This window comes from Medicago truncatula, chromosome 5 (genome assembly GCF_003473485.1).
Source record: "Medicago truncatula cultivar Jemalong A17 chromosome 5, MtrunA17r5.0-ANR, whole genome shotgun sequence".
NCBI classification, from domain to species: Eukaryota; Viridiplantae; Streptophyta; class Magnoliopsida; order Fabales; family Fabaceae; genus Medicago; species Medicago truncatula.
Window position 1 is genome coordinate 7,141,234 of NC_053046.1, and position 14,080 is coordinate 7,155,313.

Consider the following 14,080-nt stretch of genomic DNA (forward strand, 5'->3'; position numbering starts at 1 on the left):
GGACTAAAAAAAAATACCAAGGACCAAAACCAAAAATTTTATATTTGCAGGGACTAAAACCAAAAAAAATATTTTTATACAAAAATTAAAACCAAAATATCAGATATTTGCGGAGACTATTTTCACATTTAAGCCATCATTTAATTACATTGTAACACAAGAAAGCAATGCAGAGGCGAACATAGTAAAAGATTAAGATTAGAAAATATATGAAGTCAATTTCCACCTCGTCATCACTTGAATTGTAATTTTACTTTTGAACAAATTAATTAACCATCAACATCTACCAAAAAAAAATAAAAAAAATAACCATGAACGAAGTCAAGACTAAATATTTTGTCACTATCCATTCATCCAAGAACGTCTCCGTAAATATGATATGAAGCTATCAATCGCACCTGTAAACATATGCTTAAGTCATCTTTTATATAATGTGGGATTCTATTACACATCTCCTCTCGACCAACAATTTTAAGTTTGGTTTGTGGACATAAATAATGAGTGGTCTGATAGCGGAAACTTGATAGCAGGTGACCTTGAGCTTAGTTCGTGGGCATAAATGGTGAGTGGTCTGATTGCGGAAACTTGATAGCAGGTGATCTGGTAGATCTTGGAGAGGCTCTGATATCATATTAGAAATTGTGGTTGGCCTAGCACAACCCCACAAAACGGACTTGAAAAGTGAGAATTACTCCACTTATAAACACATGTTCATGCCACATTTTGTCTGAAGTGGAATTCTTTTCACCCTTTTATACGTGTGGTCGTAGAGGACCTCATAATGACAAAAAAGTTACTGGGTTCGATGATTAGGGACGACAGAGTCTTGGAATCACCAACTGTTGGTTCATTTAAGGGTGATACGAGGTGTTTTAGATTCTAGAATCCTATGCACTTAGTCATTGAAGTCCCCTAGTAGAATGAAGTTGTAAAGAGTGTCTGGGCCATCACATAGTTGGGTCTCTGTTGAGCTTTTGCTCGATAATTAGTTTATGATGAGTTAAAGACACTGAGGGGGTTTGTTTTTTGAGCTAGACCTATGCTCGAGTACGTATGCATTCTCTTGCAGAGCCTTTTGGAAAATTTAGAATAGTTGCCCCTCAAATCATCAATCTTGTTGAATAAGAGTGGTGACTTTGGTCAATTTATGCTCGCCTAGGCAACACAACGAGTTAGATGTGTCGCAGAGGCAAGTTTTTTTTTTTTTTTTTAAATTCTTCTAAGTGTTTTGCTTGTGATGACTTTGTATAATGCAGACACGAAGAGGATGTGTCAAACATGTATAACAGTCAATTGTACTATAGTAAGTGTCCGAAGAGGATGATTTAGAGAACTAAGTTTGCATTAAACATTCATTAGATTCTTATTCATATCGGATAGTAAGTGTCGAGAATAGATTGTATCCATAAGAGAATTTTAGCCGACGAGATGTATGTCGAGGGAGATTACCTCTAGATTTATAATCATGTTACGTTTGCGTCCAATTCCATGAGTTTTTTCACCTTGTATACGATCCATAATAAACCTTCTTCGTTTCTCACCTTATCCGTGTCGTGAATCCTAAGCGCCACGTGCATTAAAGGATATATACCTTGACTCAACTTTTATTTTTCTAATCCGTTTGAATTTGAATGGATAATTTTCCACTCATCAATGCTATTAGACTTTATCATAGGTACACCTAAATTTGGCAAACGTTGAGGATCATGGCATTGCAAATTTACGTGTATTGGTTTCCATGAAGGATCAATTATTTTACCAAGATTTGCACCGCTACTGACGGTTACTTGCATGAGAATTATACTCCTTATGCTTTGACATTGAATAGTAGACATAGGAAAAGTTCTTTAAAAAAAAGACATAGAAAAAGTTTTCGTATGCTTTTTCCATCATTATTTAAGCAAAAAAGACTAGATTTATTAAATAACTGAGATATGTTCTATATAAAATTCAAATATATTAGTTATTCAATAAATCTAAAACGTAGTTTTTTGTTTATAATAATTACGAGGAAATACTTTGTTCAAGTTGTAAAGATATTTTACTTTATGTTATTTATTTTCGTATTTAGTTTTTGGATTTGAAATCATATTACATTTACATCTGAAACAAGAATGCCATGCAGATTCTACAAACGAACGTAATAAAATGATAAAAAAAAATAAGATTAAAATTAAAATAACAATGAAGTCGATTCCACCTCGTCATCACTTTGAAAATTTGTCTATTTGCAATCTTACCTTTGAAAAAGACTAAAAGTTTTGTCGATATCCAGTTACCGAAGAACTTTCAATTTAATATATAGTATAGGGCAGTATAAACTTCAAAACAATGTCGAGTAAATAAGTATTTTAATTTTTGAAAAGGTATGTTCATTTCATTTAGCCTTTAGCCGAAAAAAATAATTCATTTAGTCTTTTAAATGCGCAAAATACTAGTAGTAATTAATTGATTCCTTCAAATTTAAGAAAGTCAGTTCATTCAAACTTTATCTTACTCTTAAAGTAGCATGAAACTATTCAAAATAATATGCACACTTAATCAGCAAGATGTTCCATCACAATTTTTTCCGAATGAAATTAAGAGGGGACTATATAAATCACAGAAGAAAAAAGAGTGTCAAAATCACTAAAAAAGTAGTGAAACAAAATTTTAAAATCGTAACACTTGAGGGGCAAAAAGTGCAACTAAGTCATTTTATTTTTTATGAGAAAAAGTTTAGTCATTTTATTTTCTGAGCTCACAAGAGTTAAAGCATACCTTAAAGTTCAATGAACAATAGAAGAGGTAATAGTAAATTATCCACAAAAAACGTCCTTAGTCTCAAGGGGGAAGCTATTCACAATTATGGGGTAACTACGCCAAGAAATTTTGTTTTAAGTTAGTATATTTTATATTTCATAACTTCAATAATATAAATTTAGCTATCTCAAATCAGCGGTGGAGTAGCGAAAATAAAATATACTAACTTATATATTGGAGTAGCGAAATATAAAATATACAAGCTTATATAATATAGTAACTTAAAAATTACAACATATATGTTGTTGCTAAATAATTGGTGAGAGTTGGTAGGATTCAACAAATAGTTGAAGGTGAGTTCACAAAAAAAAAAAAAAAAAAAGCATAGTTGAAGGTGTGTAATTTTTAAGATGGGCAATTTTTCTTTCTTTATATTGATCAAATGTTCTTGAGGTAGCATATAAAAATGAAATTTCTGTAAAAAAATATAAAAATAAAGTTAATAAATAGAATTGATAGTCTAGGTGGTAATTCAATTCGTATGTGATGTTATATAGAGTTGAATATCAACTCACCGCTGGTTGACTATTTGGTTTGACTCATTTTCTTCAAATAGCAGGAACAAAATTTGAAATGTTTGTGATGTTATTTCGGTAATTTGTTTTTCTTTTCTGTGTTGATAACTTAAAGATGACAACAAAATAAGATTTTGAAAGTAGAAACTTCAGAGCATCAATTACTCAAAATGAATCGGATGGTTCACTAAAAGAGTCATCATGAACACACATATTAGAGTCGGTCCTAACATTTTATAGGTTTTAGATGTAGTATGAGAAAATGACCCCTTAGATATAATACGGCATAATTTTTCTTCTTTTGATAATTGATGAATGACACATGCATTTTTTGTGACGGTTGACAAGATATTAGCCATTTTCGATCACTAATATCATCATCATTGCTTAATTTTCTTTAATAATTAACATATGAGAAATGCCTAAAATATTTATCATCGAGAAAATTATGATTCATTTATCCAGTAGATCCATTTTCAACTGGAATATCCCTTGACGTGTTATTAAGATTCTTGATATATAAATATCAAAATGAGTAATTTCAATATTAGATGCATTCAGCACATCATCACCTATATAGAAGACGAAGAATTTGGCACCTTTGCTGCGTTTTGCCAATTTTATGTTTGTGTTTCTGCAAAGTTTTCGTTTCTCAATTTCTACTGTGCAGTCTGCTAAAACTTTGAGTTGCTATTCAGATCCCCCTTTTTGCATTGTTATAAGACCCTTTTGATGAAAAAATGGTTTAAAAGCAGCTGTGCTGAATCTTTGGCATTGCTGACTTTTGGGCCCTTTAGCTGCAATTGCTATACAAACCCCCTTTTAAAGCACATATTGCTATATATATCTCATATAAATTTCTTTTAGGCCTCTTACAACGATGGAACCTATGCCATCGCACCTCAAGCCTATGTTCAGGATCGGGCCTGACACACGGGTAGTACTTGGGTGACATTGCAGTTGGTGAAATTGGTGACATTGACCAACCACAATGTCACAAGTGACTTTCTTCATTCTCTTTCACAAAGTTTTATTTTTATTTTTTTATACACTTGTGACATTGTGGTTGACCAATGTCGTCAATGTCACCAACTATAATGTCACCCAAGTGCTATCCCCTGACACACACAACAAATAGACCAAACAACTGCAAAGACTTGATCTATATTGGTAAAACAATAGGTTTTAAACTTCAAAGGAATATAAATAAGAGGAATATTAGCAACACTCACTTTTCAAAGCATGTCCCATATAAACACTCTCTAGCACTCACTCTTTTATTGGAGTAGTACTTAATCAATCTAAAAAAACATACTACTGTTTTCTTGTTGGATACCAAAAACTACAACTTAAATTAGAATAGACCCATACGCAATGACAATGATACCAAAGGTTTGTACCAGTTGCTGCATCATGAATTCATGATTCCACCAACCAAAAACACTGCATCATGTCTTTTTGCATGCCTTGAAGGATATTTCGTGCGTTGAATTTTTATTTTTGTGTTTGGTGACACCTTGTTCTAATTAACTAATTTTATAAAATTCCATTGACACTCATCTTTTGAACTTTTTTAGAATTTATAGTCAACTCTACACTTTGTGACCTTCAAACTAAACTATGATTGTGATTATAGACACACAATTCGTAATTCGTTTAGGTACGTAGTTTGCAAATTTTAAGGAATTAAAGTATGCAAGAGTATATAGAATCAAAACATTATTTGAATTTGTGGTAGTTTCAAATTTAATAATTAATATGTTAGGAGTAAAAATTAGCAGCCCACATCGGAAAATTAGCTAACAGCCTAACATAGAGATAAAGCAAGTGTGGTTTGTCAAATATATATACCTTTGATGTGCATTGGGATAGCAATGGAAATGGTGGGACCAATGATACCTTGCTTTCCCTAGGTGAGCACCACACCCTTTTTTTTCTTCTTTTTTTATCCTTCATTTTCTGGTACGTTCCAAACATTTTGTTTAAGACGTACGAGAACTTAAAAATGAGTCCTTATTTTATTAGTTTAAATGTTTGTTCATTAAAGAATGGTTTGTGCTGGGTTCTTTGATTCAACATCAAGATTCCTTGTGACTATAGTTGTGATCACGACTTCTACTAGAGTCTCAATTTGTAGACAGTTGAGATAAGAAGATACGATGGTTGCATGTGTGATATGAATATTGTTTGGTATGAATATGCATTACGAGAAATTTTTGAAGTTTAAAATAGAATACAACTAAGATAAGTTAACAAATTTTTGTATATAAAACTTATATGCATGTAAAATGCAAAATACAAGAAAGAAATATGCATCAATCATTTTTCATTAATATATAACTATAAAAATCACAATTTAGTAAAATATAATACTTGTGATAAAAACATAAAGTATACAAAAAAGCTTTGTAAAAATAACAAAGTATAGAATTTTCATATAAATTATAATTTGTTTTCATTTGTTACCATATCAACAAAAGTATTGTTAAAAAACTGAAAATAAATTTCTTCAAATGTTGATTTATTAAGTCTCTTACCTCCTATCACCATCATCCTTAAAAAAACACAACTTTTAAGCCTGGTTTATTAAGAGATAACACTTTTTTTGAATGGACATTAGAAGATAACACTAATGATTCAAAAAGTATAGCATCATGTTGAATTCATGAATCATGTATATCTCTGTTGAATTTTTACAACCTTGTCTTTTTTTTTTTTTACTCTAGTCATCTTTTATATGATACATATGTGGGTATCTATGAAGTAACTTAATTATAAGTATTTGATAAAATATTTCTTAAAAATAAATAAAAAATACATACTTTAAGGGTACACATATCCATGAGTATCTATAGAGTATCGATATTTGATACGTATTCGATACGGATATGTAGTATATATCTAAGCTTCATAAATCGACATTTTACGAAGTTTTCTCTACAATACTATGTTAATCGTTAGTCTATAATTTTAGTCTTAACCTGCATACTTTCAGAGGGATACTATGATAATCCATAATTCGGTCAAGTGATAATTAAATTTTAATAAAAAAATATTCAAATTAGAATTTAAATTTAGATTCGTCTAAGCTCATCATTAGCTGAAGTTTATTAATCATCTTTGTCCAAAACTTGGTTGTGTTTAGACTACTAGACAAATATATTGATAAGTTAGAAACATCATTAATAACCTCAATGGTGTGCTTGAGCTGAAACAATTTTTGAGATAAAGTAATTATAAAGCACTTTATATATTGTTGTTAGGGAAATCTTCAAAGCCATTAGTACATAGACAAAATGTAATTTTCTATATTAACACATATATAATACTAATTTCCTTATACTTGCTTGGAAAAAAATAAAATTGCTACTTTTCCATAAACTTTGGCAAAAATAATTTTCTGATGAGACTGCCTGATACCAATGACTTGTTCAATTCTCTGCACCAGGTATAGATTATCACCAAAAAAGAAAAAATATGTAAGTAATATCATAATATCTATTTTCAAAAGTATATAAATAAGAAGCAGCATTAACACTTCAGTAAACAACATTAGAGTTGAATAGTCACTCTCACTTCTTAGTGCATGCCATGGAATTTCAACTTTCCTTTGTTATTATTCCCTTCTCTATTTTCATACTTTTGCATTGGCTTGCAACAAAATATTACAAGCCAAAAACCATTTTTTACAAATTGCCACCTAGTCCAAGAAAATTACCTCTCATTGGTAACTTACATCAACTAGCATTTGCAGGAAAACTTCCACATCATGGGCTTCAAAAACTTTCTCAAAAATATGGACCATTAATGCACCTACAACTAGGTGAAATTAATGCAGTGGTTGTTTCTTCCTCAAATTTAGCCAAGGAAGTAATGAAAACACATGATGTTGTTTTTGCTAATAGGCCAAAACTTCCTTCTCTTAAAATTTTAGCCTATGGTTTTAAAGATATTGTATTTTCTCCATATGGTGATTATTGGAGACAAATGAGAAAAATATGTGTCTTAGAGATTCTAAGTGCTAAAAGGGTTCAATCTTTTTCTTACATTAGAGAAGATGAGACAAAAAAGTTTATTGAATCAATTAAGTCATTTGCAGGCTCAAAAATCAACCTCACTACTAGAATTTTTTCAGTGATAAATTCTATTATTTTGAGAGCGGCGTTGGGTGATAAATCTGAGGATCAAGAAGAATTTGTGTCGTTGATTAGAAAAGCGGTGGCGGTTTCAAGTGGACTTGAGCTTATCGATTTGTTTCCTTCAATGAAACTTATTCATGTACTAACAGGGATGAAAAAAAATGTTGAGAAAATTCACAAAAGGGTAGACAAAATCTTGGATAATGTTGTGAGAAAACATCAAGAAAAGAGAGCAAGAGGAAATGAAGGTAACAAGAGTGAAATTGAGAAGGAAGATCTTGTGGATGTTCTTTTGAGAGTCCAACAAAGTGGTAGCCTTGATGTCCAATTGACAATCAACAACATCAAAGCTGTGATTTGGGTTAGTAACACTTAACTTATAACCCTAATTTCCTATTTCCTTTGTTTTTCCATTAAATTCTGCACAAATATTTTAGCCTATGGTTTTAAGGTGCAATTGCTAGTCCAATATTATTGAATTCTATACATGTTCTTCTATAATTTCAGGATGTATTTGTTGCTGGAACTGATACATCATCGACAACAATAGAATGGGCTATGTCAGAAATGATGAAAAATCCAAGAGTGAGGGAGAAGGCACAAGCTGAATTAAGACAAGCATTCAATGGTAAGGAACTAATATATGAAACTGATGTAGAGAAACTAAGTTACTTAAAGTTAGTGATCAAAGAAACATTGAGGTTACACCCACCTTCTCCTTTGTTGGTTCCAAGATTGAGCACAGAACTAACCAAAATAGATGGGTATGATATACCAAAAAATACTACAGTCTTTATAAATGCGTGGGCAATAGGAAGAGATCCTAAATATTGGAATGATGCTGAGAGGTTTATTCCAGAGAGGTTTGATGATAGTTTGATTGATTTCAAAGGAAATAACTTCGAGTACATTCCTTTCGGAGCTGGAAGGAGAATGTGTCCGGGTATGACCTTTGGTTTAGCAAGTGTTATATTTCCTTTGGCTCTATTGCTCTATCACTTTAACTGGGAACTCCCAAATCAGATGAAGTCTCAGGATTTGGATATGATAGAAGATTTTGGACTAACAGTTGGAAGGAAAAATGAGTTGTGTTTGATTCCAACTGTTTATGATGTCTAACTCCATGATACTCATAATGTATTTTGAATTCAATTATGTAATTTCAGAAATTAAAGTTAAACAAACCTTGCTCATTGAATACAAATACAATGATACAAATAGAAATAATAAATGTCCGTCAAAAAATGCTAAAAATTGTTGGACGGAACATTGTGATTAAGGTTCAAACTCTTACTCATTCATTTGTGTGTACGAATTTTTAATGGCTATTCTCATTTCGTCTATCTATAAAAAAATATTTTATTATATTTCCATCCCAATTCAGTCATTCTGATTAATTCCGTGTTGTTAATTTGGGGAGAAAGGTGGTTTTGATTAATTTGGGAAGAAAATATTAGATGGTGAGTTAGAGGAACAATATGCCAATGGTGTCCTACCACTAAGTGGATATGTGGGTCTTACATACGGGGACGGAAAGGGGCTACAACATCGATTACCAGCAAGGGGATATTTGTTTAGGCGTGGTGTCCAAGTGCGGAGTGTCTGGACAATATGCCAATGGTGCCCAGAAGAGAGCCGGTCAGAGGAACATTTAATAGCACAGTGTGGATTTGGAAGTGTTATATGGTACAAAATTTTGAAATGGCTTAGAGTAACAATGGTGCTACATGCGGATTTATTAAAATTGCTGAAAAGTTGTTGCTTCTACCTTAGACACAAGAGAGTAACGAAAGGTTTGATGTTTATTTGGCAAACCTTCGTGTGGCTCATTTGAAAGACACGAAATGATCTAATATTTTTTCAAAAACCACAAAATGTATAGGAGGAGCGACAAAATTATAATTTAATTTTTGAGAAATAATATTTACACAACCATTTTTTTAGGCAACTCTATTGTGCTATTGTGTTTGGTATGTTTTATTAGTGGCAACATCATGATGAAATAAAAATTTGTTGTTGTAACCAAAAAAAAAAAATTTGTTGCTTACTCATACATGATCTATAAAAACATGTAAAGAGGATATCCTTTTTGGCATTCTTACCGGTTGACCTGACCAACCATTTGACCTGTTTGGCCTTCTTACCGGTTGGGAGTACACCAAAGTGTAGAAAGAGCATGGGATCAAGAAGAGGTGAGAAACAGATTCAGGTTTAGAGGAGCTGAAAAATTAGTTTTTTAAATTGATTAGATGTTAGTAGATGATATACTAAAATGAATTTAACAATAAGAAATTTATAATATAAAGTTATTCTGGAATTCCATTCATATATCATATATGAAGTTTTTGAGATCACGACTGGCGACTCCTTCAAAATTTGAATACGTTTTTTTTTTTTTTATCTTTTCATTTTTTCAAACGGCAGCAACATAGAAACATTTGAAAAAAATTTCTGTCCAGAAACATTTTGTAATTTGTAGTAATTTTTCTCAAGTCAACTATGTTGCGCCGTGAAGCATGTCATAAAGCTATTTTTCAGAGACACATATATATGGTTGTTAGAATTTTGTATTAATGACCTCGTGAGCTTAGTTCAATTGGTAGGGATATTGTATATTATATGCACAGGCTGGAGTTCGAACCCCGGACACCTCACTTCTTCACAATTAATTGTGTGAGTTCTAGCCATTAGGCTACTTGACCAAAGAAAAAAAAAAAGTATTTTGTATTAATGTCAAAATTACATTTGAGTAGAAGGCAAACGAGCAATAAACTGCGCCGCTAAGCCTTTTTAAATGGCAAAATCAATTGTCATATGCACAACATTCATGAGCCTATGAAACATAATATTGATATGCACATGACTTTAACTCTATGAAAAAAGTCAACAACATCTGATGTTAGTAAGCCAAAAGTATCACACAAATCATATAAAAACATGTTGATTGTTAAAACACGTTTTCTCATGTTTAGTGGCGGATCCAGAACTCTAGATCGGGGGTGCGAACTAATTAAGTTCATTATTTTTACATTAGGTTTTTTAATTAATATTGGCCAAATTTAAACAAACTTTACCCATGATGAATTCCAAAAAGAACACACTACGTGTACAAAAACATATTTCTGAAAGCACGCCATATATCATATCAGTAGGACAAAAACATATTGCATTTAACCTTGATTACAAACATTTATTACAAATTTTACATATATTAAGGAAAAATTGCAATGCGGTTAATGTGTCGAATTTGAGTGAGAATATTACTAAATTGTACTTTGTGTATAGACCTATCGAACAATAAATTTTGTATTTTAAGACAAATTAGTAGTATCTATTAAAGTTATTTTTGAAAAAAATAATATTAAAATGCATATAGTTATTTTATATTTTAAGACTTATACTTACAGACATATTTCTTGTTAATGGGTGTTTATAAAGAGTATAAATAAAATATAAAATTAAATTCAAGTTAAAACTTTGAATTGATATTTATATCAAATTTACAAGAATATCCACATCTTTTGCTATAGTCCAGTGGCAAATCCATAAGATATGAGTCCTCAAGTCGTGTGCTCGATCACATTGGCCTTAAATTTTTAATTTAAATATGAATACATGGTAAAAAGTAAAAGTTCAGATAAAATGAAATGGTCAATGTGTGTTTAGATAAGAGACAGACAAACATAAGAAGTCATGACTCATAAGAGTCGTTAGTCATAATGATTACAAAAATAAATCAAAGAGAAATGATATTTGTACAACCATTTTATGATAACTTTTAAACAACTTTCTCTCTCATACTCATATTATATTCTTACTCTCTCTTCCTTTTTCTCTCTCCTTTGTTATTGACCAATAAAAAGAGAGAAAAAGAAGGTTGTCAAAAAGGTTGTATCAAATGGTTGCTCAAATATCATTGCTCAAATGCAAAAATGAAAAAGTTTTGTCATAACATATACTCCATCCGTTTTAAAATGAGTATCGCTTTAACAAAAATAATTTATTTCAAAATGAATATCATTCTCACTTTTCAATGTCTATTAATTACTTTTTTTTCCAATAGTATCCTTAATTATTATTATCTACACAACTTCCAAAGTATCATTTTGTACTTTAATTTATAATGATGACAAATGCACCAATAACTAGCGAGACTATTTTAGTAAGAGTATAATATCTTCTAACAACATTATTCAATTCCTTAATTTGTGTGCAATTGGCTAAAGCAACACTCATTTTGAAACGGAGGGAGTATAAGATATGTGAGTGAGAGAAGTTCAACTGGTGCAACCTGAAATATTTAGCGTGTGAAAATGTGATTTTCAATAGTGTGGTAGGTTTGATTTTCAGAATTCTAGGGTGTGCAGGTGCACACCCTCAAAGTAGTGTAGCTCCGCCCCTGCTCATGTTTGATCACTCTGTTTGACGCGGCTTTGAGCGCTCTTTGTTCCACCATAAAAGTCTCAGTCCTCAATCTCATATATGACGAAACCCCCAGTCAAATTCATACATGCATATTTTCCTCTTACTCACCTGTACACAATAACATCTGATGGCTTAGTGTTGATCTTCCATCAAATGGATCAAACAAGAAGTTCAAAGGTGTCCCCTTTTTCAGAGATATTATCGTCCGTCTGAATATATCAAAAATAACATTCCTAACAAAGTTATACCTCTTATGCAATAGAATTTTTTTAGGCAAAATAACACAATTAGTCCCTTAACTTTATTTTAGGTAACACTTTCGTCCTTTATCTTTTTTTTTTTTTGTCACGATTTAGTCCTTTATGTTATAAAATGACAATATCTTATCATTTTTTATGAGATTTTTTTCAAAGAAATTTGATTTTCTATGCTTGTATGATGAAGATTTACGTTTGCATATGAGTTTGATGATTTTTTTTTTGGAGTTTTTGATTATTTTTTTCATAAAAAATGATAACTATGTTGTTATTTTATAACATAAAGGACTAAATCGTGACAAAAAAAAGATAAAGGACGAAAATGTTACCTAAAATAAAGTTAAGGGATTAATTATGTAATTTTGCCCTTTTTTTATTCAAATGACAAAATTTACATTTATATCATAAATTTTACCGTTACAAAATGAAAAAAAAGAAGATTTTTTATTAATTAAAGTCACATTAATGATTATTTTACAATAGTTTCTTGTACTTTGAGAATATAAAATTAAACTTTTAAGAGAGAACTGACACCTCAAGTGTAAAATGAGACATTTACATGTTGTGGGTTGATTTTTCCTTCTTCTTATTAGCGTTTAGACGGATACTTTGTGTCCGTCTGTCTCATCTTTTTATCGTACTAATGCGTATAAATTACGAACAATTGTTTTTTATTTTTTTAAATTTTAATTAAAATTATTTTGATTTTAATTAAAATTATAAGTATAAAAAAATAGATATTTTGTACTTTCATATTATAACAAATTATACTTTTCTTGTTCTATGATACCTTTTCAAAAACAATATAACAAATATAATATTTTTTAAAAATATAACAAATTCTTATATTTGTAATGATATCAATAAAATAACATTTTTATAGTCAAATTTACTTAAATGTATAAATGGAAGAAGAAAAAGTCGGTTCAAAACCGCCAATTTCTTTATATATTTTTTTTTAGGGGAATTTCTTTATATTTATAGTATAGATAAGCATAAATTAGAATGCACGTGAACTTAAAATAAATAAAACCGAGGGTACAAGGTATGAATTGATACGTATCTCTGCAACGAGTTTGGTATTTTTCATGAGAACTTGGACCAAATGGTTTTCATTGAAATGAAACTCGTGGGAGTTGTTTATTACTCACTGGTCTCCCTTCAATTTGATTGTGTTATTTTTTAACTACATTCCAAGTTAGCGTGGTATTGAAGCAAAAAAAATTGAGAAAAATATTTCTAAAATAAGAAGTTTTCAAATTTTCAAAAATATCAATCCGATTGAATAGAAAAATCAACTCTTTTTTATTATACAAATCCCTCAAACCAACCATCATTAGTTGAAAAAGTTTGTATAAATAATTCAGAAAACAATCTGAAATCAATAAAATGGATGGATTGATTTCGATATGAAATTATGAATCATTCTATTTGATTCTTATTCTTTTTTTTTTTTTTTTTTTTTTTTTTTTTCTTTTTTCAGGTAGCTTAATGGCTAGAATTCACCTTTTTCAATGTAAATAAATGAGGTGTCAGAGGTTCGAACCCCGACCCCTGCATATAATAATGCATGTCCTTACCAACTGAGCTATGCTCACGGGGACTGATTCTTATCCTCATTTCATAAAATTAAAATATTTTTTTTGTTGAAAACGGAATGCATATATGCGTTGAATTTCGGTAGAATATGTGAACTGATTAAGGATAATCCAAAACACAAGGCGACTGCGACTGCGTAGAAGTAATAGACAACCAATTGAATTTAAGACTTTGAGTAGACGATAGGGGAGGGTTTTGAAAAAAAAAAAAAAAAAAAAAAGGAACGAGTGGAAGAAATAAAAGACATTGGAATGAAAGGGTTCTGGGGGATTAAGTTTTTATTCATTATACAAAATTCTAATCATTTGGGGACTGAAAAATTGTACCGAATGAGGTCCAGAGG

At 30.7% G+C, this 14,080-nt stretch overlaps 1 protein-coding gene across 1 annotated transcript; it reads left to right on the top strand.

Moving 5' to 3' along the window:
- Positions 1–6,880: 6,880 nt before the first annotated feature.
- LOC11410643 (cytochrome P450 71D8) lies at positions 6,881–8,811 on the top strand. The gene is made up of 2 exons (XM_003611836.4): positions 6,881–7,817; positions 7,964–8,811. Exons 1-2 carry the CDS (start codon positions 6,909–6,911, stop codon positions 8,573–8,575), a joined length of 1,521 nt encoding a protein of 506 aa, XP_003611884.1. The 5' UTR covers positions 6,881–6,908; the 3' UTR covers positions 8,576–8,811.
- Positions 8,812–14,080: the final 5,269 nt, after the last annotated feature.

What these genes read in the sequence shown, in the direction of transcription:
- LOC11410643 (XM_003611836.4), top strand. Translation starts at nt 6,909, where the DNA reads ATGGAATTTCAACTTTCCTTTGTTATTATTCCCTTCTCTATTTTCATA. An exon ending in ACATCAAAGCTGTGATTTGG is followed by an intron (nt 7,818 to 7,963) that starts GTTAGTAACACT and finishes CTATAATTTCAG; the next exon opens with GATGTATTTGTTGCTGGAAC.